This window comes from Macrotis lagotis, chromosome 5 (genome assembly GCF_037893015.1).
Source record: "Macrotis lagotis isolate mMagLag1 chromosome 5, bilby.v1.9.chrom.fasta, whole genome shotgun sequence".
NCBI classification, from domain to species: domain Eukaryota; kingdom Metazoa; phylum Chordata; class Mammalia; order Peramelemorphia; family Peramelidae; genus Macrotis; species Macrotis lagotis.
In genome coordinates this window covers 18,187,001-18,213,001 of record NC_133662.1, presented here as the reverse complement: position 1 = coordinate 18,213,001, position 26,001 = coordinate 18,187,001, and the positions used below count along the sequence as shown (strand labels likewise).

The 26,001-nt window shown below is 39.2% G+C and overlaps 1 protein-coding gene across 1 annotated transcript; it reads left to right on the top strand.

Moving 5' to 3' along the window:
- Positions 1-981: 981 nt before the first annotated feature.
- LOC141489630 (gastricsin) lies at positions 982-24,003 on the top strand. Its single transcript, XM_074190159.1, has 9 exons — positions 982-1,066; positions 3,247-3,397; positions 9,192-9,309; positions 10,808-10,926; positions 11,898-12,097; positions 18,644-18,766; positions 21,112-21,259; positions 23,131-23,229; positions 23,704-24,003. Exons 1-9 carry the CDS (start codon positions 1,011-1,013, stop codon positions 23,854-23,856), a joined length of 1,167 nt encoding a protein of 388 aa, XP_074046260.1. The 5' UTR covers positions 982-1,010; the 3' UTR covers positions 23,857-24,003.
- The last annotated feature ends 1,998 nt before the right edge of the window (positions 24,004-26,001 follow it).

Sequence of the window (26,001 nt, the reverse complement as noted above, 5' to 3'; positions counted from 1 at the left end):
AAAATGAGCAGGATGCTTTCAGAAAAACCTGGGAAGACTTACATGAACTGATGCAAAGGGAAGTGAGATAAACCAGGAAAACAGTGCACAGTAAATGCAATATTGTAACTACAATTGACTATGAATGACTTAATTATTCTCAGCAATACCATGATCCAAGATAATTTCAAAGAATACAAGATGAAAAATACTATCTACCTTCAGAGCAAGGTTTTTATCTCTTTTATCTTTTACTTTCTTTTTTCTTTTTTGAATGTATTTGTGTCCTTTCTTTAACATCATGGCTAAAATAGAAATATGTTTTATATGACTTCACAATGTATAATCAATATCATATCACTTGCTGTCTCAATGAGTGGGAGAGGGTTGAGAGGGAGAAAAAGAATTTAGAACTCAAAATTTTTAAAAATCATATTAAAAGTTTACATGTAATTATGAAATATTTAATGAAATAAATAAAATATATTTAAAGAGTTACCTATCCCGTCAATATCCACATACCATTCTCTCATTTCCCAAGGAAGCATGGAACCTTGGACCATAGGAAGTTCTGATGTGTTTCACTCAGAGAACCTTTGCACCATACTTTTGCTCTAAATCCCCCCAGCTTTTCATCTCCAAACAGATAAGAATGTCCATGGTCTGGCCTCCCTTGATCCCAAAGGAAAAAGTTCAGCTTTGGCTCAGTCTTTTTTCTTGATAGGTTGGTTTCTTTGTTCTCTGTTATCATTCATGTCCCTTGACCCCATTGCTTGTATTAAAAAGTCAACAAAATGAAAATTCTTTTCCTGAAATCATGTAGAAGGGAAAATTACACAAAAATAGTTGATATGGGAAACAAGTTATATGGGTTGGGAAGGCACATGTACCTGCATGTGGGGTGGTGGGATTGGAGAGAGGGGTAGTCCTTAGCATATAAAAGAGGAAAGTTGGTTGCTCTTTTCCTCAGTCCTTTTTGACTGTGGTAGCCGGTTTAGCTTCTCTGCTGTGGAAGTTCATATACTGGTATCATGAAGTGGCTTGCCTTGCTCCTGGTTTGCCTCCACCTCTCAGAGGGGATCATCAGGTGGGTGATGAAACTTATACAGGACAGAGAGACAGTGTGAGATCAAGAGACCATGGTCACTGGGAAAGGAGAGTCAAAACCTCTCTCTTCCCAGCTCTGTGTTCTCTTGATAGGAAGACAGTGAGCCATTCTAGGCTAGGCCACTGTGTTCTAGCATCTCACATTTCTTTATTATAGTATTCCCTAAATTTACAAAACCCTTTCCTAACAACCCTGTAAGACTAGGTAGATCAAGTATTCTTATGCCCATTTTACAGAGGAGGAAAGAGAGATGAAGACTCTGAGAGGCTGTGACCTCTTCATTGACCAGTCTAGTAAATGTCAGAGCTGGGATTTAAATGAGGTCTCCTAACCCCAAATTTAGTGCAATTTCCCAGATATTGAACTAAGAGAAGACATGGTCTTTTCCTTCACTGTCAGATAGGTGAGACAGTCCTCATGCTCAGGTCATTTTCAGTCTGGTGAGGGAGATACAATCCCTGTACTTAGAAAGTTCCAAGTCTAATGGGAAAAACACAGATAGTTACTTTTAGGAAGTTCCCAATCTGACTGGAGAGATACAGTGTCATTTCTCAGTCAGTCTTTATCTAGTCTAATGGATGAGATATGAACCCTGAACTAGGAGAACACTTGATTTGATGGGAGAGACTCAGTTCCTCCAGGTTGATGGGGAATACACATTACACACCCCCATTCTGATGGGGATGAGGAAAAGGAAAACTCACAGGTCACATATGGGACCACTGTCCAAATAGCTCCTGCTCTATAGGTCTTGGGGAGCAATCCCATCAGCAAAAGAAAGGGTCTCTCTCCTAAAAAACAAATTATTTTGGAGGGCAGCTAGGTGGTGTAGTGGATAAAGCACCAGCCCTGGAGTCAAGAGTACCTGGGTTCAAATCTGGTCTCAGACACTTAATAATTACCTAGCTAGGCAAGCCATTTAACCCCATTTGCCTTGCAAAAACCTGAAAAAAGCCCCCCAAAATTATTTTTCTGCTCACTGTCAGTACGGTACTGTTTTCTGAGAAAACCCTTGAAATTATCTGACCAACCTACTCTTCTTACAAAAGACAAAACAGAAACCCAGAGAAAGGAAGTGATATCAAACAACTGGGTGGTGGTAGAGCCAGGAGACCCCATCCAGTGCCTAGTCCAAAATACAAATATTTCTGAGAAAGATAACACAAGTCCCTTATTCCTTAGTAGGAAGAAGATTATCATAAGCTGCCAGTCAGGAAGAAACGAGGTAATAGAAGTAGAAGGGTAAGATAAGTAAGATAAGGGTAAGATAAGGCACAGAAGGAATTCAGAGGGAGAAAGAATATTATACAAAAATAGAGGCTGTCCTCTTTGGTGGTTGAGTCTTGAGCAGAGTTCCTCAGAAAAGGAAGAACTTACCTATTATTAGTGAGTTATTACCCAAACCTTTATCTTGGGAAAAGGCCTCAGAATAACCACTCAAATTCTTCAGACTTAGCACTATATTTCTGCCAGGGTGTCTTTCCTTCCTCCCCTTTTTAATTTCCCTTTTTTAAATTTTCTTCCCTCATTAAAATGAAAGCTCCATGAAGGCAGAAATTGACTTTCTTTTTGCTTATAGTTATCCCTTCCACATCTGAGTGGAGGAAGGTGGGGGATGTGGGGGAAGAGTTAGGAGCACATGGCCCCCTCAATTTGGAAAATCCACATAAAATTTTTGACCCTTTCCATACTAGAGAAGTCTGAATTATTATGGTATTAAAAGATAAAATACATTGATGATGTTGAATACTCTCTCTCTCTCTCTCTCTCTCTCTCTCTCTCTCTCTCTCTCTCCCCCTATATATATATATGTATATTATAATATATATATATAGTTTTGTATTTCTGAGTTTCTAAACTTTTTCAATGTCATATGTTGGCCTTCATCTGTTAGTCTGCAGCTTCCACAAAATTCCCCCCAAATTCCCATTGATTTCCTATGCTGCTCTATGATATATTGAAACTATGATAGGGAAAATTGTGATGTAGAAGAAATATCTATTTCCAAACCCAGTGCTTTGTACAGTACCATACTTAAAGTAAGTGCTTAATAAATGATTACTGCCTGACTGACTGAATAGGTAAATAGAGAGAGGAAACTTCTTGAAATAGAGAGGAAGGGAATGATCCTGCCTTTGACTTGCTGCTTTCTTTTGCAGAATCCCCTTGAAGAAGGGCAAATCCATCCGAGAGACCATGAAGGAGAAGGGCATTCTGAAGGAATACCTAAAGACCCACAAACATGACCCTGCCAAGAAATATCATTTCAATGATTTCACTGTGGCCTTTGAACCTATGGCATACATGGATGTGAGTACCCATCTCTCCTATTTCACCTATGTTAAGCTTTGGGGGTCCAATTTTCCTGGGCAAGATTTTCTCTCCTTAGCAGATACTTATGGGCTAGTCAATCACCTCTCTGCAAAAGATTTTTTCCAAGTTCTCCTCTCCCTCTGTTTCCATTCCAATTCTACTTAGAATTGCAATTTTTCCCCCTTCCTTTCACTGGAAAGGACTTGAAAGATCCAACTAACACTCTCACTTTGGAGATGAGGGAACCAAAGCAACAAGTGGTAAAGAAGATATTACGTAGTAAATTCTTAACATTGGAATTTAGACAAAGGTCTCCTGACTCCACGGCCAGTTTTCTTTCTGGTCAATCCACTTTACCTCAATTCAAATCAAAGATCCTTCCAAGCTCAGTTCAAAAGCCACTTTCCTGCATGAGGACTTTTCTACCTTTCCCAGTTGCTAGTGACTTTCCCCTCAAGTACCTTGAATTTATTTGGTATGTACTTATATATGTGTACATGTTAACTTAAAATTAGAAGGTAAACTCCATGAGCTCAGGGACTATTTCATATTATTCCTAGAGATCAGCACAAGGCTTGGCACTTTTTTTGTTGTTGTTGATTCATTTTTCCATCTTGCCCAACTCTTTGTAATTCCATTTAGGGTTTTCTTGGAAGAGAAGGCTTGTCATTTCCTACTCCAACTCATTTTATAGATGAAGAAACTAAGGCAAATGGGTTAAAGTGACTTGCCCAGGTTCTCATAATTAGTAATTGTCTAAAGTCAAATTTGAACTGGTAAAGATGAGTCTTCTTGACTCCAGACTGGTTCTTTATCTACTTCCCCACTTTGCTATCTGACACTTAGTAAGTGCTTAATTAAAAGGTTGTTGATTATCCAATTAAATTCAAGAAGCCCTTATTAAGCCTTTACTAATATCCACAGACAGATCTGGGTGCAAATTCTTTCTGCTTCATATATCAAGTATGACACTTAGAAAATCACCTAACTTGTCTCCAAACAATTTTTGAAGATTGTCATCTTCTGCAGTGGTCATTGACTTAAGCAAGAGGAGATTCTCTGACTCCAGCCACTGTGCTACCTAGCTGTACATAAGTGAAATCATAGCACCAATTTTTTTTTAATGGAGTCAGAGCCTTGGATGCTAGAGCCCTGGATAGGGAGATAGAAACACTTCCTGCCTCTTAGGAGCTTACATTCTGCTAGAGATCATATTTTCAACTTTCTATTCCCTGAAACCAATCTCACATGCTATAAATGAGTCGCAGTTCATACTTGTAACTTTGGCTGGTTCCTTCTACTCTTCAGCTTCCATAATTTTCCCTTTGCCCTTCAGAAATGAGAAAATAACTTTTTTTTCACTCAACTTCACCCAAGTCATAGGGGTGTATCCAAGGTATGCACCACCTTACATTGATGTCTTTTTTCCCCTTCCCATGGTCCTTGCCTTTGAACTTGGGTCAACAGTAGAAATTTGGATCGATTTGGCAACTCACTTAACCTTACCAGGCCACAGTTTCCTCGTCTGTAAAAATGAGGGAGTTGAATTAGTTGACTTTCTGTCCCAAAATTATGATTTCCTGATCCTCTGACACTAGATAAGTCCTCCTATTTTTCTTTCAGCTTCCTCATCTGTAAAATGGGGATAATGTTACCTACTTCAGTCTAGTTGACAGCACTTTTTTAAAGAGTTCATCTTAAGCTTCATCAACCTTAAAGCTTGTTATTCTGTTCCAGAACCTCCAGTCCAGGGAAAAGGGAGTAGATAAATTCAATCACTTTAAGTTGTTGAGTAACTGTTAAAGGGCCAGCCCAAGATACATATCACAAAAGGAGCCTTGACAACAGTCCAAATCCTCTCTCAGACACTCACTTGCTATGTATCCTTGTTTGTATCAGTTTTCTTTTCTATAAAATGAACTGGAGAAGAAAATGATAATTCACTCTAGTATCTTTGCCAAGAAAATACCAAATGGTGATATCACAAAGTATCAGACACAACGGAAAAATGATTTAACCCAAAGGAATTTCTTAAAATATAATTGTCTTTATTATATTTTGTCTTCTCACATTATAACATTGAAGTATTTGGAGCTAGAGCAGACTGGTAATAAAAGTCTTAACATTCCCCCCCCCCCCCCCCCGTTACATATAAAAACATTGTTTCATATTTTTAAATTGTGAGTTCCAGATTCTCTACTTCCTTTTCTTTCCCTCCCCCCTCATTGAGAAGACAAAGGCAACTAGGTGGCACAGTGGATGGAGCACTGGCCTTGGAGTCAGGAGAATAGGAATTCAAATTCCATCTCAGATACTTGACTTTGGGCAAGTCATTTAAACTTGATTCCCTTGAATACAGGGATATCTCCAGTTGTCCTGATTCATATCTGGCCTCTGGACCCAGATGACTCTGAAGGAAAATGTGAGACCAGTAATTTAGCATAGCACTCCCCACTCAAATCCAATTCATGTTTGTCATGGCATCACCTCCCTGATGTCATGGTCTTCTTTGAGAATGAAGGACAAACAATATTGAAAAAGACAAGTAGTTTGATATAGGTTATATATGTTCTGTCATATTATGTAATATTATGTAAAATGTAGTTATACATGTACAGTTATATTATATGAAACAGTCCCCATTCACTCAAAAAATGCACAAAAAAGTAAAAACTAATATGCTTTGATTTGCATTCAGACTCCATCAATTCTTTTTCTGAAGGTGGATACTATCTTTTTCTCAAAAGTCCTTTTGAATTGTCTTAGATAATTCTATTGCTGAGAGACATTCATAGTTGCTCTTAAACAATATTGCTATTATTATGTACTAAGATCTTTTGGTTCTGTTCTCTTCACTTTGTGTCAGTTCATATAAGTCTTCCCAGGTTTTTCTGAAAGTATCCTACTTATCATTTCTTTTCTTTTTCTTTTTTTTTAAATTTTATTTATTTAAAGCAATGGGGTTAAGTGACTTGCCCAAGGTCACACAGCTAGGTAATTATTATGTGTCTAAGGCCATATATGACTCAGTTTCTCCTAATTCCAAGGCCAGCACTCTATCACTGTGCCACCTAGCTGCCCCCTGCTCATCATTGCTTATAGCATAGTAGTCTTCCATCACAATCATATACTATTGCTTATTCAGTCATTCCTCAGTTGATGGGCATCCCCTCAATTTCCAATTCTTTTGCCACCCCCATCACCATCTGCTATAAACAGATTCTTTTACTGTTCCTTTGATCTCTTTGAGATACAAACCGAATAATGGTGTAGCTGGGTAAAAAGGTACACACAATTTTATACTTCTTTGGCCATTGTTCCAAATTAATTTCCAGAATGTTTGGATCATCAACAATGCATTAGTATCCCAATTTTTCTATATCTTCTCCAAATCTGGTCATTTTTCTTTTCTGTCATAATAGCCAATCTAATAGTGTGGGTTGTTTTAAGCATTTTTATATGACTATAGATAGCTTTGATTTCTTCATATGATAACTGCCTGTTCATATCCTTTGATTATTTATCAATTGGGAGGTTATTCTTATTCTTACTTAGTTCTCTATATATTTGAGAAATTAAGCCTTTATTGGAGAAATTTGTTTTAACATATTTTCCCAGTTTTCTACTTTCCTTCTAATTTTGTTTTTATTTGTGCCAAACATTTTTAGTTTAATGTAATCAAAATTATCTATTTTTGATTTCATGATAGTCTCTGTCTTTTGGTTGGTCATAAGTCTTTCCTTATCTAGAAATGTGACAAGTAAACTATTCTATGGTCTTCTAATTTGTCTATGGTAATACTTTATGTCAAAATCTTGTACCCATTTTGACCTCATCCTGGTATATAAAATGTTGGTCTATACCTGGTTTCTGCCAAATTGCTTTCCAGTTTTCCTAGCAGTTTTTGTCAAATAGTGAATTTTTGTCCCAAAAGCTTGGATTTTTGCATTTACCAAACACTAGATTATTATGATCAATACCATATTGTGTATCATAAGCCCAAAGGAATTTGCTAACATCTGTTAGTGGAGATGATTAGGGATAATGTCTTTCTCTCAAATTTCTTCAACCAAAAGACTAGACAACAACTTTACTCCATCAACTAAGGAAAATCCTCCTTCAAGCAGTTAATCCTTCAAAACTCACCCAATTATCTTATCTATCTACCTAGCTTCTAATATGACCCAACCCATACTCTGCATTCCAGCCCTGACTCCTAACACTTGCTCCTCTCTCCCTAATTATAAACCCTCTCTCCTTAATTATAAGCCCAGAAACCTGGTATAGTCACCCTTTTTCTGACTGCTAGCACCTTCTCATCCTAGGATCAGATCAACCTTCAAAAGGCTGCTTCCTTCAAGATTTATCCACTTCACTCTCCAATCATTTAGCATAATACCTGCCCCATTCATGTCTACTTAAACCTCTTTTAGAGCTAAACCCCAGGGAACGGGTGTGGAGTAGGGGGGTGATTCTCATTTTGCCCTGCCAGTATTTCTTAACTACCTTTGCTCACACTGTCCTCCATGCTGGAAATGGCCCTCCTTCTGCCCACTCCCTTAATACTTTCCATTTCTGCTCATTAATATTTCTTCCTCTAAGGCTCAGCTCTGGTGCTCCTTCCTGGTGAAACCTTCCCTGAGGAGTCCTCCCCCCACCACAACATCTCTAGGTGCTGCTAATCTCCTTTTCACCAGACTTCTCAAAGGATGAATGTGGCACAGTTGAAAGAACAGGAGAATTTAAATCCCACCTTTGTCACTTTCTAAGACACTCCCCTCAGTTAAATCATATTTAACTGAAGATCAGTTACTATTACCTATTTTGTTTCATTTTTTTAATGGAATTGTTTTCACTTAGTAGGCATTGCTTTTCTCTCCCACCTTTCACGCCAATCCCACTGAGAAAGAAAAATGGAAAAACAAAATCCTTATTTCAATTTTTATCTTCTCTAGCATCTAGCAGCACAGTATCTTACACATAGTGCAAAATAAATATTTGTTGAATTGTTTGCCTGATAATATGGTACCTCTAGTTCCTGTTGTTATTGAATCATGTTCAACTCTTCATGACCTGAAGGACCATACTGTCCATGGGCTTTTTTGGCAAAGATACTAGGGTGGCTTGCCATTTCCTACTTTGGTGAATTAGGCAAAGGAAGGCTAAGTAACTTGCCCAGAGTCACACAGTAAAGTATCTGAGGTAAAATTTGAACACAGGTCTTCCTGACTCCAGGCTCAGCCCTCTCTATGTACTGAGTCATTTGACTGCCAGAGGCTTTTGCATAGCTCAATACAATAAAAACCTTTGGTGGACCCAAGGCTCTTAAAACAGCTAAAGACAGCTAAAAGAAGGCTTTCTATTGCCTCCTATACTCTACAAAAGTAGCTAGGTGATGAACCCAGACTGCTTCACATCCAGGGTCATCTCTTGATTCATGTCTGACCACTGGACCCAGATGGCTTTGGAGGAGAAAGTGAGACCGATAACTTAGCATGTCATCCCCTCACTCAAATCTAATTCATGTGTCATGGTATCACCTCCCTGATGTCATGGTCTTCTTTGAGAATGAAGAACAAACAACATATTCTACAAATACAGCCAGGGTCTTTTGAATTTTAGCTGTTTAGAGAAATGGAACAAGTTAGGAAATGGAGAAGATCTAGTATCTCCAGTACCTACATAGGGCCTCTAGGACTGTACTAGGTTAAGGATGGATAGTGCAAAGACTTTGTGGGTAGGGGCATCACCTAGGTTGAGTAGGAATGATGGGGTCTTTTCTCTTCTACAGTCTTCTTACTATGGGGAGATCAGCATTGGGACCCCACCCCAGAACTTCCTAGTCCTTTTTGACACCGGCTCCTCCAACCTGTGGGTGCCATCCATCTACTGCCAGAGTCAAGCCTGCAGTGAGTACTCCTCATGGGGGAGGAGGTGGGAGGGAGAGGCAGAGTCCTCAATTGAAGAACACCTAGTGGAAGGGGAGGATCATTGTGGGGAATTTCAGGCACTTCCCAGTCTACTTACTTTCTCAAAATCAAATTGTATAACTGGAATGGAGCTGAGAATAATCAATCAATTTTTTCTCATTCCATTGAACTCTAATCCACATTTTGGGGTTTGTTTTTTTGGCAAGGCAATGGGTTAAGTGGCTTGCCCAAGGTCACAGAGCTAGGTAATTATTATGTGTCTGAGTCCATATTTGAACTCAGGTCCTCCTGACTCCAGGGCCAGTGCTCTATCCACTGCACCATCTAGCTGCTCCCCAATCCACATTTTTTAAATGAAGTATTCATTGTATGCTTGTGGTTGGGGAGGTAAAGATGGAGGAGAAATAGATGTGTAAGATCTGATCACTACATTGTAGTCTCAATGGGTATACACGGCCTAGATTTGCCTGCTTTACCTCTGGAAAAAAAAAACCAAGGTTTGGGTCATTTTCTAGTTTCCTGGAAAACTTGGGAATCCAGAGAGAAGTCATCCAGCTTGACCGTAAAAATGGGTGTGGTCAGACACAGTGGGAGCTGAGAATGTACAGCCAGAACAAGTAGGAGGAAGCTGCTATCCACTGAGGGAAGTGGGTCTGGACTAGCCCTAGATCATTCCAATTCCTGAGACCTGTCAGAGGATTAAGATTTCTGTGAATGAGTATTGCTCCAGTCGGATGTCTTTATCCAATACAAGGAACCTGTCAAACTATAACTCATGAGTATTGAAAAGAATACTAAATTTTGGATCAGTAGAATCAAGCTAAAGGCCTGATCCTTTCACTAAATAGCTAACTAAAATAGTAACTGAAATAGTAACTAAATAGCACTAAATAGTAACTTAACTTCTAGAACTTCTGTTTCCACACTTGTAAGATGAAGAAGCATCAAGGGGGTTCAGTGTGGCACAATGGAACTAGAGTCAGGAAAACCTGAGTTTAAATCTGGCTTCAGTACTTCCTAATTGTGTGGCCCTGGGCAAATTACTTAACCTCTATTTACCTTAATCCACTGGAAAAAGAAAATAACAAAACATCCCAATATCCTTCCCAAGAAAAGCCCATGGACAGTATTGGTGTACTATCATGCACTGGGTCACAAAGTCGTAGTTGTAGTCTTAGAGGTCTAAATAACTGAACAACAACAACAAAAAGGAAATTTAATTAGATAACCTCACAAGCTCAGGAAAACCTAAGGTTACATTAATATCTCAGACACTTAGTAGCTGTTATTTCGACTCCTTTTGCCTCAGTTTCCTGATCTATAAAATGGAAATAGCAGCATCTACCTTCTAGGGTTATCATCAGGATCAAATGAATCAACATATATAAGGTTCTTTGTAAACTTGAATGTACCATATAAATGCTATTCCAGCTCCAAAAGAATCTTAATTCATGAGTCTTCTGGATTTCTTCTGCAGGTGGTCATGCCCGATTCAACCCCAGCCAGTCTTCTACCTATTCCACCAAAGGACAGACCTTCTCCCTGCAGTATGGCAGTGGGAGCCTCACTGGTTTCTTCGGATATGACACTATGACTGTGAGTAGCCTACCCCCACCCCAGCTCTTTTAAAAATCTATTTAGGGCAAAGGGGTAAAGTAACTTGCCCAAGGTCACACAGCTAGGCAATTATTAAGTGTTTGAGTCTGGATTTGAACTCAGGTCCTCCTGACTCCAGGGCTGGTGCTCTTTCCATTGCATCATCTAGCTGCCCTCCTCTTGCTCTTTTTCGCTCCCATTCTTTTCCTTGCTTTCTTGAAAGGGATCCTATTAGTATTCTATCACCTGGAACAATTTTGTATAAGGCTGAAGGACTGAAGATATTAGAATTCAAGAAGAGAAGCCTTGAAGTGTGTGTGTGGGGGGAAGGGATACCTGCCTTCTAGGATCTCAAGGATCCCTTCTAATTCTGAGATTCTCTGGCTACAGTATAGGTCAAATCACAGAATAAATTGAAGAATTTCAGACTGGAAAGAGAGAGAGAGTCAGTCATGGAAGAAAGGGACCTTGAAAATCTTAAGATTTATATTTGAATGGAATCTCATAATCATGCCATCCAGCTTCATTTTACAGATGAGAAACAGCTCAGTGAATAGAGTGCCAAATTTGGAGTCAGGAAGACTCAACTTCATCCGTTCAATCTGTCCTCAGACACTTATGGGCTGTGGGCAAATCACTTAACCTTGTTTGCCTCAATTTCCTTATCTGTAAAAGGAGCTGGAGAAGGAAATGCAAACTGCTCCAGTATCTTTGCCAAGAAAATCCCAAATGATGTCATGAAGACTTGGAAGCAACTGAACAACTAAATTATATTTTACAGATGAGGAAACTGGAGCTGGTGAGACTCAGGGAATGCCCGGGGAAAGGCAGCTACAAAACAAGTGTGGCAGAGCCTTTAGGCACCTTGGGACCTGGCCCCCTCAAACCATAACCCCCTAAAACTCTTATCTGAATAATTGTGCTCACAATCTCTCCTTACCATCTATCATCCCCACTGTGCTCTTCTCCAGGTCCAAGGAATCCAGGTCCCCAACCAGGAATTTGGCTTGAGTGAGAATGAACCAGGAACCAATTTTGTCTATGCTCAGTTTGATGGTATCATGGGCATGGCCTACCCTGCCCTGGCTGTTGGAGGAGCTACCACAGCCCTTCAGGGTATGCTGCAGCAGAATGTCCTGACAAACCCCATCTTCAGTTTCTACCTCAGCAAGTAAGGAACCCAGAGGGTATATGGTTCTGCTCTCCCTCTTTCTGTGTCTTTCTTTTTTTGTGCTTTTTTTTTTTTGGTTTTTGCAAGGCAATGAGGTTAAAATGACTTGCCCAAGGTCACACAGCTAGGTAATAATTAAGTGCCTGAGATTGGATTTGAACTCAGGTCCTCCTGACACTAGGGCTGGTGCCCAGTGGATAGAGCACCTAGTTGCCCCTATCTCTCTACATCTTTAAGCTTACTTTTCACCTTCTGTTTCTTTCAAACTTATGGAGTGCCTTCATCTCTTGAGGGATAAACTTTAAGCCTTAAAGGAGCCCTATGAAAAAGGTAATGAAAGAATCAATATATACATTTTACTGATGAGAAAACTGAGATTCAGAGAACTGAATTTGTGAATATCAGAATCCAGGCCTCCTAACTTCAAATGCACTTCAATGTTGCCTTGACCCTGGCTCCTTTCCTGTTTCTTTTTCTACCACTATTCTAGAGTTTGGGGTTCCTTCCTGGAGTTTCCAATGTCAAGTGATATATATTTCCTTCATCACAAAAACCACCCTCTAGCCTCACAGGCATTTCCTACCTTCTACTTTTTTTTATAAGTTACTAGATTTAGTAAATTATTTCACTAACAATCATTATAAACAGCTGCTAATAATCATTTAAAAAAACCATGAGTCCATATTGGTAAATATATTCTTCATGAGGGACTTTGAATGATTCGCATTCTAGAGAGCAATATATAACATATAGAACTGTACTGACAAAAGAAACTATAAGATATATGTAATATGAGATAATGTAATATAACAATGTAACATCATATATATAAAACAGTATAACATAATACACAATATAATTGTATATAATATAATAATATTATAGGTTATCAATGAATATATTAAAATTAATCATACCAAATTATATTATATTATTACTTTTTCTTCTTTTTTGCAACATGGTTAATATGGAAATTAAAATGTTATTCAATATATATAAATAATATAACTAAATATAGAATATATTTCACATAACAATGTCATATAATAGCACACTATACCATACAATGCAATGATACATATTTGTCTAGTGTTATAAGCATAACATAATTAATGTTTATTGTGTACAGTATATTCTAATGTATGTGTCACATCATGCTTTACTTTCCCTAGTCACTGAATTCTATACTTCTTTCAAAATTAGTACAGCTAAATTGGTCTTAGACATTACATTCTATTTCATGACAAATTTAGCAAACTAGTGACACAAAAACATTTCATTCTTGTGTTCATCAAATATTTGCTGCTGATGAAAACAAACATGTAAAAATATTCTGTAAATTCTATGGTATATTGATCCTAGACTGGCTATAGTTGACTCCTTTATGCTAACTGTGCCAGAGAGAAATTAGTATTCAGAAGAAACATAGAAACATTAAGTGTGGATAGAAAAAGGAATATGTTCAAGCTAGTTGTCTTGTAAGCTACAGAAACTTTCCTCTGGAGATGAAGTTCCAGGAGCAGGCAAATCTTATGTAAGCTGTCCATCCCAGTATAGAGAATATTTATAAAGTCCTATTCTGTCAAACTTAGATCTTTCTTTAAAAAAAACAAAGTATTTTAGAATTTTATTTTCCTCCCAGTCAAATGTAAATTCAATTTTTAACATTCATTTTTAAAACTTTGAATTCTAAATTTGCTCCCTTCCTTCTTCTCCACCCCTTTCATTGAGAAGGTAAAAAAATTGATATAGGCTATCCATGTGTAGTCATACAAAACATTTCCATAATAATCATGTTGTGAAAGAAAATATAGACCCAAAAAACCCTTAAGAAAAATAAAATAAAATAAGTATTCTTCAAACTGTCTTCAGTTACCATCAATTGTTTCTCTGGAGTTGGATAATATTTTTCATCATAAATCCTTCAGTTGTCTTGGTCAGATCAATCTTTCTTATAGATTCTGTGCTTTTTAGTGTTCTACAGCTTTCTCCTTAAACAAACAACCTGGGGTACCCTTTAGGAGCCTCTAAACTTTTGTGATTCTTGATCCAACTTAGAAAGAACTTGAAAAATTTAGCACTTTCCAAATAATGACCACCAGCTTCCCATATCAGCTTCATGTTTCAAAACACTGAACAACTTCATAACAATAGACAAAGAAAATAAAAAGGGGAGTGATCAAAGACCACCTTCCTCAAGAGAGCTGTCCAGTTTCCATGACTTATAATAGTGCCCTGGATAGGTTTTCAATAATAGAGAAAGCTTGGGTTTGTTCCTCTATGTTGGTGCCTCCTTTTGAGGCCTTTTTTGTATCACATTTTGTGGTTTAGTCATTTCAGTTATGCCCAACTTTCTGTTCCCATTTGGGGTTTTCTTGGCAAAGATCCTGTAGTGGTTTAACATTTCCTTCTCCAGTTCATTTTACACATGAGGAAACTGAGGCCAAGAGGGTGAAGTGACTTGCCCAGGGTCATACAATTTATATGTTCAAACCTGAGGTGGAATTTGAACTCAGGCATTCCTGACTCCAGACCTGGTACTCTATCATCCAGATTTTTTTTTAATCACCTAGCTCTACCTGGAGCAAGACTGAATGAATGGTCAACAATTCTGTCACTGCTGTAACTCTCACAAGATTATAAGATTATACCATAAAATCACAGATTCCAAGTCAAAAAGGACCTCATTTTTCAGATAAGGAAATTATCTGGCTCCCTCCCCCCCCCCCCCCAAATAGAGTATATGGGATTTTCTCTGGGTTACTTAGCTAGCAAGAGTTAGAAGTAGGATTTGAACCCACATCTACTTTATTCTAAATCCAGAACTATCTATCTTTTTCTACCATACTGCTTCTCTTCTTTACTCTCCTAGAGTCTCTTAGATTTCCTTGAAATTGCCACTTCTACAGTCTGACCAGTGCAGTGGGTCCGGTCCTCTAGCCAGTGGTACCTCTCAGGTTGCCTGAAGCTTAGGTCTCTCCAGCAGATGGTGCTCATTTCCTTCTTTCTAGAAGATCAACTTTGAAACTGGTATTTAGGGCTGATAATGTTCGAGGTTTTGGTTTTATTTTTAACAAATCCAGAAACCCACTCTCTCACTCTGATGACTTGGGGAAATTTCTTTCAGGGGAACTGATTGTTAAAATTTCAGTGTATTCACACCTCCAAAATCAGGGAACTACAAATCAGTGCGTGATTTATGTTTTGTTGATTGTCTAGATTTAGGAGAGTGATGAAGAAAATGTTAATGAAGCAGATTAAACTTTAAAGTGTGTACATAGATACATTTCCCTCCAATAGCCAGTTGTTAAATGATTACTAGCATACCCCTAGCAGACTTGGGTCTCTGTGTGCATACACCTTGCTTACTCTATTAGACCAAATTTACATTTTCTGACTTCAGGTCAATTAGTCGTCCCTTTTGCCTCCTTCCTCCCATACCTGTTGGTAGATTGCCTGCAAGTGTTAGTATTTCCCACAGAGTCTTAGGAGTACTCAAAGCAATCTCTCTCACTTGCTATTTCCCATCTTGCATCTTCCTCTGGGACTGCTGGAGTCAATTCTGCAAATTACTCTAGGGCTGTTTCAAGAACCTTTTCCAGAAGGGAGGAAGAGAGGGACTGTGATTTAAAGGGAAGAGGGGCAAACTAGCTGGCAGGGGGGAAAGTGTTTGCTTTCCTATGTATCTATACAGACAAATATAACTGAAGGAGAGCGTGATGAGAGCAAAGGAAAGATGTGAACAAAGTACTTCAGGAAAATTGAAGGAAAAGAAATTACTGTTGACTGGGGAAGCTAAGGAAGGCTTCCTGGAAGCAACCTTTGCTTCTTACTTGAGGATTCAGTCTTTTCTGTAGCTTATTTTTTTCTGGTTTTGATTGCCACAGTCTTTTACATGTATAAGCAAAGCCATTTAGCATAGATAGAGATATGATAAGGTCTTGCATAGAGAAATCCTTCCATGGACTATTCTTTTGGGAGACTCTTCATACATCTCACAGCTCCTTCCCTTCTTTCTGCCTCTCTTTTTCTCCTTCTTTGTTGTTCAGGCATTTCAGTCTTATGTGACTCCATGACCCCATTTGGAATTTTCTTGGCAATACTGGAGCAAAATACTCTTCCTTCTTCAGCTCATTTTACAGATGAGGAAACTGAAGAAAATAGGTTGCCAGGGTCATACAACTAGTAAGTGTCTGAAGTCAGATTTGAACCCAGGAAGATGAGTGTTCCTGACTCCAGATTGGGTGCTCTGTGCACTGTTCCACCTAGCTGTCCCTCTTTCCTTTTAGCAACTATCCAACTACAGTGCAGATAGTCATCTCTCCATTAACATTAGGCTTCCATTAGTGACTTAGCACTATATATAGTAGTTGAGAATCAGGAAGTTCTGAGTTTGAATCTTGTTGCAGACACTTAGTAGCTGCATGATCCTGTCAAAGTCACTTAACAAGCCTATGCCTCAGTTTCCTTATCTGCAAAATGAGATAACAGTACCTACCTTCCACAATTATTGAGAGAATCAAGTGAGATAATATTTGTAAAGTGCTTTACAAACTTCAAAAAGCTAGCCATCAGCCATTGCCTTCATCACTTAGATTGTCATCTTTAATCTGACTCTGAAGCCAGCCAGGAACTATAAATGCCATATTTCACATTCAAGCTCACTAGCCAGGAAAGGCATTTATAACAAAGTACTTAATTTCCCCACTCCCCCCATACTTTATTCCCTCTGCCTCTCATTCTTTTACTATCACAACCAGGTCTTAATCTAAAAGGAAGAAAAACAAGCTTGGGTTAGGATTTGAGGGGTGATACTTTTCATCCTTAGAAAAATAATAGCTAGTATTAAGGTTTGCAAAATGCTTTTGAATATCTCATTTTATTCTCACAACAACCCTGGGAGAAATAATCTCCCCATTTTACAAATGAGGATACCGAGGCAAACAGAATCCCTTAACTAATAAATATTTGAGGCAGGATTGGAACTCAAGTCCTCCCTTCATCCAGGTCTAGTCCTCTCTCTACCAAGTCATTCAACTCACCCAGAATTGAGTAAACAGGAGATGAGCATAGTTAAGAGTAGAATTCAGTGGTCTCTAAGACATCTTTTTGCTCTTAATCTATGACCCTTGAATTCTATGAACCATTCGAGTTCTTCTGAGTCAGGATTTCACTGGGCAGCTTCATTATTTGGTCTGGCGCACTCACATTAAATGAGCAGCTAGGGAGAGCAGTGGCTAGAGTTCCAGTCTGGAATAAGGAAGATTTGACATCAAACCCAGCGTCAGACACTTACTAGCTGTGTGGCCCTGGGCAAGTCACTTAACCCTGTTTGTCTCAATTTCCTCATATATATAATGAGTTGAAGAAAGAAATGGCAAACCATTCCAGTATCTTTGCCAAGAAAACCCCAAAAGGACTCAAGAAGAGTGGGACAAGACCGAAAAATGACTGGAAAAAAGGTCCCTTCTTGCTCTAAATCTATAATTCTTGGAATCTATGAATCATTCAAGTTTTTCTGATGCAGGATTTCACTGTAGTTTCATCATTTGGTTTGGAGTACTTACATTTAGCCAAATACATATTCTAAATGATAATTTTTGTTTTTATATTGTCTTCACTTGTAAATATATCTTCTCTTGTCCTGAGGCATTCCTTGTAACAAAGAATAAAGAAAGAAAGAGTAGGGGAAAAAAGCACTTTTGCAAAACCAATCAATACAATGGCTGAATCTGAATGTAGGGGACCAGTAGTCCCCCCACCTCTTCAGTGGTGGAGACAGGGTATATATATTTTTTCATATCTTCTTCAGGGCCAACCTTGGTCATTATTTTTAGGCCATGCTCAGTTGTTTCTTTTTCTTTGTACTTTCCATTTGCATTGTTGTTATCATGCATGTTATTTCCTGGTTATGTTTATTTCATTTGCCATTTATATTTAAAAAATATTATACTTAACTACAATTTTGGATCATCCACTGTTTCTGAATTATTTCCAGGTAAATGGAAATTACCTTTCATCAACTCTGTATATATCTTTATGTAAGCAGTAATTTGGGCAGCTAGGTGGCACAGTGGATAGAGAACTGGTCCTGAAATCAGGAGGGCTCATTTTCCAAAGTTCAAATCCAGCCTCAGACACCTACTAGCTGTGTGACCCTGATTAAGTCAATTCACTTGCCTAAGTTTCCTCAACTGTAAAATGAGCTGGAGAAGAAAATGTTTCTTTGCCAAGAAAATCCCAAATGGGATCAAGGAAGGACATGACATGTTGTCTTCTCTGCTAGATTGTAACCTGCTTCAGTGCAAGGGATCTTGATCTTGATTCTCTTTGTAAATCTAGAACATAGGTAAACACTTAATAAATGAATTCTGACTAACTTCAGGGAGTTATAAATCTTTTTTTTTTTTAAGGTTGTTTTTTTTTGCAAGGCAAATGGGGTTAAGTGGCTTGGAGTTATAAATCTTTATGAGGAGAGATTCAGTCATTTCTCCTTTCTTCCCCAACCCCTCTTCAACCTCCCCATAATTCCTTTCTCTCTTTTAGTCAGCAGAGCTCTCAGAGTGGAAGTGAGGTGATCTTTGGAGGTGTTGACAACAACCTGTACACTGGTCAGATCTACTGGACACCTGTCACTCAAGAACTGTATTGGCAGATTGGCATCCAAGAGTGAGTTGTGAAAGGGGAGGATGATGTGGATTATAGTATGTATATTTGAGGGGGAAGCTATTTTGGAAGGATAAGAGAGAAATTTTGGAGGATAAGAGAGATCTCCCTGAACCTCATATTCCCTACCTAATGTATCACACATCTGGGAAGTGGGAAATGGAAAATGAGAGTTCAACCTGGCAAGGCAAGTGCTTTAGAAATAAATCTTTAATAGTTTCCCAAAGTCTGTGTAACCTTAGTTGTCTTACAATGGAAGCAGGATGTAATGACTTGGAAAAGAGGGAGAAGTGAGGAGAGGGACTCAGTCACCATCAGATGCTTATTGAGGAGCTGTTGTGTGTGTATATGGGGTCTAGGTATAATAATAATTTAAATTGATAAAGCTCTTTAAGATCGCACCAAGAGGGGTGCAGTATATAGCATACTGACCCTGAAGTCAGGAGGATCTGAGTTCAAATACAAACTCCAATACTTACTAGGATTGTGTGACACTGGGTAAGTCATTTAATTCTGAATTTGAGAGAGAGAGAGAAAGAGAGAGAGAGAGAGAGAGAGAGAGAGAGAGAGAGAGAGAGAGAGAGAGAGAGAGAGAGAGATTTTTACGAAGAGTAGTGTAATTTTACAGATTTGGAAACTAGGATCCATAAAAGTATTGTAAGTTGTCCAGGGTTATCCAGCTAGTTAGTGTCAGAGTTGGGATCAAACCCAGCACTTTCAATTTCAAGAAGCAAAGCTTTCTTTGCATTGAGGAGTCTACAGGAAGAGTTTATTTTTATTTCATTTTATTTTTTTCCAATTAAATGCAAAGATAGTTTTCAACATTCTTTCTTTTGCAAGCTTTTGAGTTCCACATTTTTCTACCATTTTCCTTTCCCTTACTGCTCTTCATGACAGGGAAAAATATGATTGTGTTTAATATGTTTCCATATTAGTTGTGTTGTGAAAAAAAGAATTAGAACTAAGGAGGGAAAGAAGAATTAGAACTAAGGGAGGAGGGGAAAACACAAGAAAGAATGAGGAAGTATAAAAGATGTTTAAAGAGTGAATGTAATATACTTTGCTATTCATCCAGACTCCATAGTTTTTTCTCTGGATGTGAATGACATTCTCCATAATAGGTCTCTCAGGATTATCCTTAATCACTGAACTGCTGAGAGGAGCTGCATCCATCAGATTTGATTTTTACAATATTGCTGTTAATGTGTACAATGTTCTACAAGTTCTGCTCACTTCACTCAGCATCAGTTCATGCAAAGTCTTTCCAGGCTTTTCTATGGCCTGGCTGCTCATGATTTCTTATAGAACAATAATACTACCTAATATTCTTATATCACAACTTGTTCAGTCATTCCCCCAATCGATGGGCATCTCCTCAATGGCCAATTCTTTGCCATTACAAAAAGAGCTGCTATAATTAATTTTGTATATGTAGGTCTTTGCCCCCCTTTTATGATCTCTTTGGGACATAGACCTAGTAGTAGTATTGCTTCATCAAAGGGTATGCATAATTTTATTGCCCTTGGGGTATAGTTCCAAACTACTCTCCAGAATGATTAGAACTGGATCAATTCACAACTCCACCCTGCATTAGTGTCTTAGTTTTCCCACATCCTCTCCAACATTGATCATTTTCCTTTTCTGTTATTTTACCCAATCTGATAGGTAGGTTTCAGATGAAGAAATTAAAACTATCTATAGCAGAAGAAAAGATGCTATAAATTATTACTGATTAGGTTAGGAAAGGTTTTGACTCAGAAAAAGAATAGGAGGAATTTAGAATAGATACCTTAGGCCCAGGACAATGGGAGTGAGGTGAATGATTGTATTTCCTATTCCTCTTCTGTGGAAATCCTTTAAAGAGGTCTGTCTAGAATGATTTGGATATGGGGTTTATGCTAAGAAAAAGGGAGGGATCAAGTTGATATCTGGAGGGTCCTGAACTCCCCATAGCTTGCTGAAGGAGCCTTTGTGATTAGAGTGAATTTTTAAGATGCTGCTCTTAGGTGGTGGAATGACTTGAACACTGAACTTCCTGGAATTAGGAAGACCTGAATTCAAATCTTGCTAAAGATGTATACCTGTTGTGTGAGTCTCTTAACCCTTCTGTCTCAATTTTTTCCACCTATTCTAAAGAAATGATGTTTTAGTTGAATATGGTAGGACTGTGAGATCCTGGACCAGTCTCTTGCCTCTCTTTGTCTCAATTTCCTCATCTATAAGATGAGGGTGGTTGGACTTAGTGGTCTTGAAAAATCCCTTCCAGCTATGCATCCTTTGGCAGGGATTGGGAAGGGGCTTACTACTCCACTCTCTCCTGGACTGAAGTGCCCTTTGACTTCATCTAGGTTCTCCATTGGGGGTCAAGCCACTGGCTGGTGTTCCCAGGGTTGCCAGGCCATCGTGGACACTGGTACCTCTCTCCTCACTGTGCCCCAGCAGTACATGAGTGCTTTCCTTCAGGCAACAGGAGGTCAGCAGGACCAGTATGGACAGGTATGATTAATTTCAATTAAGCTTTATTAAGTACCTACTGTAAGTAAAGTACTGTACTAAAGAAACAAAAGCAAAATCTGTCCTCAGTGAATTTTTTGTGTACTGGGTGATGAATACAACATACATAGCGATAAGTGTAGCTAATGTAGCTATCTTATGATGGCAGCACAGGAGAGATTCATATATCTTGATGACTACCTGTCCCAGGTTGGAGTGGCTCTTCTTTTTATTCCTGTTACTCACCATTAACACCTCTGGTGGGAGGGCTTGCCAAGTCCTTTTCAGGGTGGCTCATACCCTTGGTGTCCACCTGTCAACCAGCTTTCACTTGAGGCTCTGTGTGTACCAGCCACACCCTGGTAAAACCTTCTTGGCAGACAGGCTAAACCAGGTTGAGGATAACTGTTGGGGCTCAAACTTGTCAGTGAGTTAGCGGAATGTCTGCCCCAAGCAGGATGTCTGCTACCTAAGCAGGGGCATAAACATTCCCCCCAGAGGAGTGGGTGGTTGAGAACAATTTGTTCCAACAGCTACAAAGGTGGCTAAAGCAAGCTCTCTGGTTGCTTTGAAATGGAAGACTCTAAGGAAATCCAATGTATTCCTGGTCTTTGCCAGTCATCTTAACTTTTGTCCTATCACTGGACTTTGAGGACTCTGGAAGAGAGAATAAGTCTTTGGACAACTTCGCCTCACTCACAGCCAATTTATACATATCACCCTGAGATGTCATTGGTGCTCTTTTCATCAAAGAACAAATAACAAAAACATGATACTTATAAATTGTAGATCCCAGGAGCTAGTTATAGGAGGTCTAGGTTCTAGTGGCAGTTCTAGAATGTAGTAGAAATTCATTTTTATCTTTCTGAGCCTCAGTTTCCTCATCTGTAAAATGAGAAGATTCAATAGATGACTTCTAGATCCCTTTCAAATTTGATGATCCTATATAGCATAGAGAGGCACAGCTATTCCATCTAATGGATAGAGTTGGGGCTTGGAGTCAGGAAGACCCGAATTCAAATCTAGCCTCACACATTTATTTACTAGCTGTGTGACCCTGAGCAAGTCACATAACCCGGTTTGTCCCTCTTTTCTCAATTGTAAAATGAATTGGAGAAAAAATTTGCAAACTATTCCAGGATCTTTGCCAAGAAAATCCAAATGGTGTCAATGAATATATATATGCATATATATATGTACACACACACACACACACACACACACACACACACACACACACATATATATATATATATATATATATATATATATATATATATATATAATTATGTGTTAGCCCTCCCAGGAATCTGGGCAATTTAAAAGAGAACACCCAGGGCAGGAAGTGCTTAGTTAAAAGGATTAATTTTGTGGTGGTAGAGTCTAAAGCACTAGAAGAGAAGTTTGTGAACAAGGATCCTTTGATTTCCACTCAAAGTCTCTAGGGTAGTTGATTACCTTCTCTGTCTACTCTTGATATCTACTGTTTTTATATCACCTATATCCCCCAATGTATCACTTTCCAGAGAAAAATAATTTTAAAAAATATTAAAAAGGGGAAAAAAAATCAGCGTATGAGATGGAAAATCTGCCCTCTTATGTAGTGTTTCATATCAGGTTGAAGTGCCCTCTCAAATTTCTTCTTTGGGATCAAACTTGGTCATTAAAATTTTACAGCATTTAATTTTTATCTGTCTACTCTTAAGATGGGACTAGGACTTAGAAAAACCAGGATAAAAAAGGGCAGGAGACTGTGGTTCCCTGACTTTGGGAGGGTCTGGGCTCAAGCTAGGTCTTTTTATGAGGCTTATTCTCAGTGGGGAAGCCTTCTGAGAAGATGTGATGACTTGGGGCCCTTCTTTTCCTCTCCCTAGTATGTGGTGGACTGCAATAGCATTCAGAGTCTGCCCACCATCTCCTTCCTCATCAATGGAATACAGTTCCCTTTGACACCATCTGCCTACATCCTCAATGTAAGTAGAGTCTTTCTATAATCTCAATCAGTTTGGGGAAGGGGAATCCAAGGAGTGGAGAAAGAGAAGCGAGCTTGTAATTTTTCAAGGAGTCAGCAAATTCTGTCTCTGACATTTCCTACCTTGAGCAAGTCATTTCATTTCCCTGGGCCTCAGTTTCTTCATCTATAAAACAGGAGTGACAGTGATAGGAAAGACTTCTCCACCTTTAGTATTTCAAACTCTTTTCCCTGGTGGGGGTGGGGGGGAACTAACCTCAAGATAGCAGAAGAGATGGTGAGGCAAGCTGCTAGGGTGGATAAGGGTGTGGAACCATTGTGGATTGAAGAAGAACAGAATTTTACATCAATGGAAAGGTCAGGGTTCTGAAATGACAATTTGGGCCATACTTGTTAGCATCCTTCCTGTTACTTATCTGAGGGTTCAGCATAGCTGACTCACTTCTCTCTCCCCCCAACCCTCTGTATTGAACAGAATAATGGCTACTGTACTGTAGGAATTGAGCCCACCTACCTGCCCTCCCAGAATGGTCAACCCCTCTGGATCCTTGGAGATGTCTTCCTCAGGTCCTACTACTCTGTCTATGACATGAGCAACAATAGAGTGGGCTTTGCCACAGCTGCATAGATGGCCTGGTTGTCCAGTCATCTTCCCTCTCCCTTTTTTTCCCCCTTTTCCCATTTCCTACTCCCCAAGGATTTATTCTCCTACATTCTCACCCTTTATCACTCCCCTTTGTTCTGCCTTCCTTTTGCTGCCTCTTGATAGCCTCTCTCTGACTTTACCTAATAATAAATGGATCCTCAAAATACTTCTTGTCCAGCCTGATGTTTTCCAGGGGGAAGTTCCTGAAATCAATAAATCCCTTGCCAAGAACATCAATTTTATTTGATCTAACAGAGATTTATTAAGTGATGAAAGTACTGTGCTACACATTAGGGATTCAGATAGATGAGATGGAGATCTTGTTTTTATGGATTCCTGTTAAGGTTATAGCAAGAAAGAGCTTCCCCCATCCTCTAAAAACCCAAACTATGAAAAAGAGAGTAAGATGATAGCAATTAAATTTTACTAAGCACCTACTATGTACAGAAACCAATATCTAATAGATAAGAAATGATCTTTCCCTTCAAAGGGTTTACAGTTTATGTGGTGAATAACAGGAGGAATATCTCAGAAGGCAAAGGATTTGGGTTTACAAGTGAGAAAAACCTACCAGAAGCTCTTCATAAGAAAAAAAAATGTATCTTAAATGAAACTGAAGACTTCTAAGCATTCCTGATGAAAAGATCAGAGCTAGAAAAATTTGACATACAAACACAGGCATCAGGAGAAGCAGAAGAGCATGAGTGGGATATCATAAGGGAATAAACAAAGGTTTCATTCTTGTATGGGGAGGTGAAACATGTAGCTCTTGAGAACTTTATCATTATCAGGGGTCTTATTAGACAGGGGGCCTGGGTATGATTCTTTTTTGTGTTATGACCTCTAAAGAAAGAATGAAATGTGTAAAGAAGAGGAATGCTTTGAGAAATGAGGGAAGGGACAGGAAGAATGAGGAAAATTATTTCATGTAAATGGGATGAGCAAAAAAGAGTTTAAACAACAAGGCATTGGGGGAAGGGGGAAAGAATGATATCTGAGCAGAGCCAAGATGGCGACATGAAGGGATCCAGTCTTAGGCGCTCTCTGATAAAAACTCATAAACTAAGTACTCTAACTAAACTTTCGAGAGACAGAACCCACAAAGGGACCCAGTGAGGCAGTTCTACTCAAGGTAACCTGGAAAAGAGCAGAAAGGTTCTGCTCCCCGGGGTAGGAGGGGTGGCCTGCCAGAGTGAAAGAACTTCAGTCTCCCAGAGGCAACCCCAGGGCGCTGGGAGCCACGGCTCACAGCAGTGGGGGAGTCTCCTGAGCTGCACCCTGGGGAGCACCGGGCACAAAGTGGGGGAACAGCGGGGGACCTCTGCCAGAGTGAGCACTTGGAGCCCAGCCCTCAGGGCACACAGCTAGCAGCTTGGTCTGCCTAGACCCGGAAACAGAAGCAGGCAGAGCCAGTAAGCAGGAGCCCCCAGGGCATGAGCCCATTGAGCTGAGGGAGGGGAGAGAAGAGAGACTGCTGAGCTCTGTCCTCTGCCCCTGGAACAGGACTCTGGGGTTCTGACCACATTCAGATCTTGATCCCAGTCTAGGCCCCCCCATAGAACAACAGGGCACCCCCCACCTTGGCCCTGTGGCAGAGGGGGGCACTTATGGTCATTCACAGACCAGGAGGGAGGACAGAACCTCACACACTGAGATCCTTGTGGGAGTGTCCCAAAAGCTCAGGAAGCACCCCCCAAAACAGGCTTAGGCTGGGAAAATGAACAAGCAAAGAAACAAGAGGAAGACCATTGAGAAATATTTTGCAAATGAGCCCAAGAAGGATCAAAATACTCACTCTGAAGATGAGGAAGCACAAGCTCCTGCATCTAAAGACTCCAAGAAAAACAGAAATTGGGCTCAGGCTATGACAGAGCTCAAAAAAGACTTTGAAAATCAAATGAGGGAGTTGGAAGAAAAACTGGGAAAAGAAAGGAGAGAGATGCAGGAAAAACATGAAAATGAAGTCAGCAGCTTAGTCAAGGAAATCCAAAAAAATGCTGAAGAAAATAGCATGCTAAAAACCAGCTTAGGTCAAATGGATAAAACAGTTCAAAAAGTTATTGAGGAAAAGAATGCTTTAAAAAGCAAAATTGGCCAGATGGAAAAAGAGATAAGAAAACTCTCTGA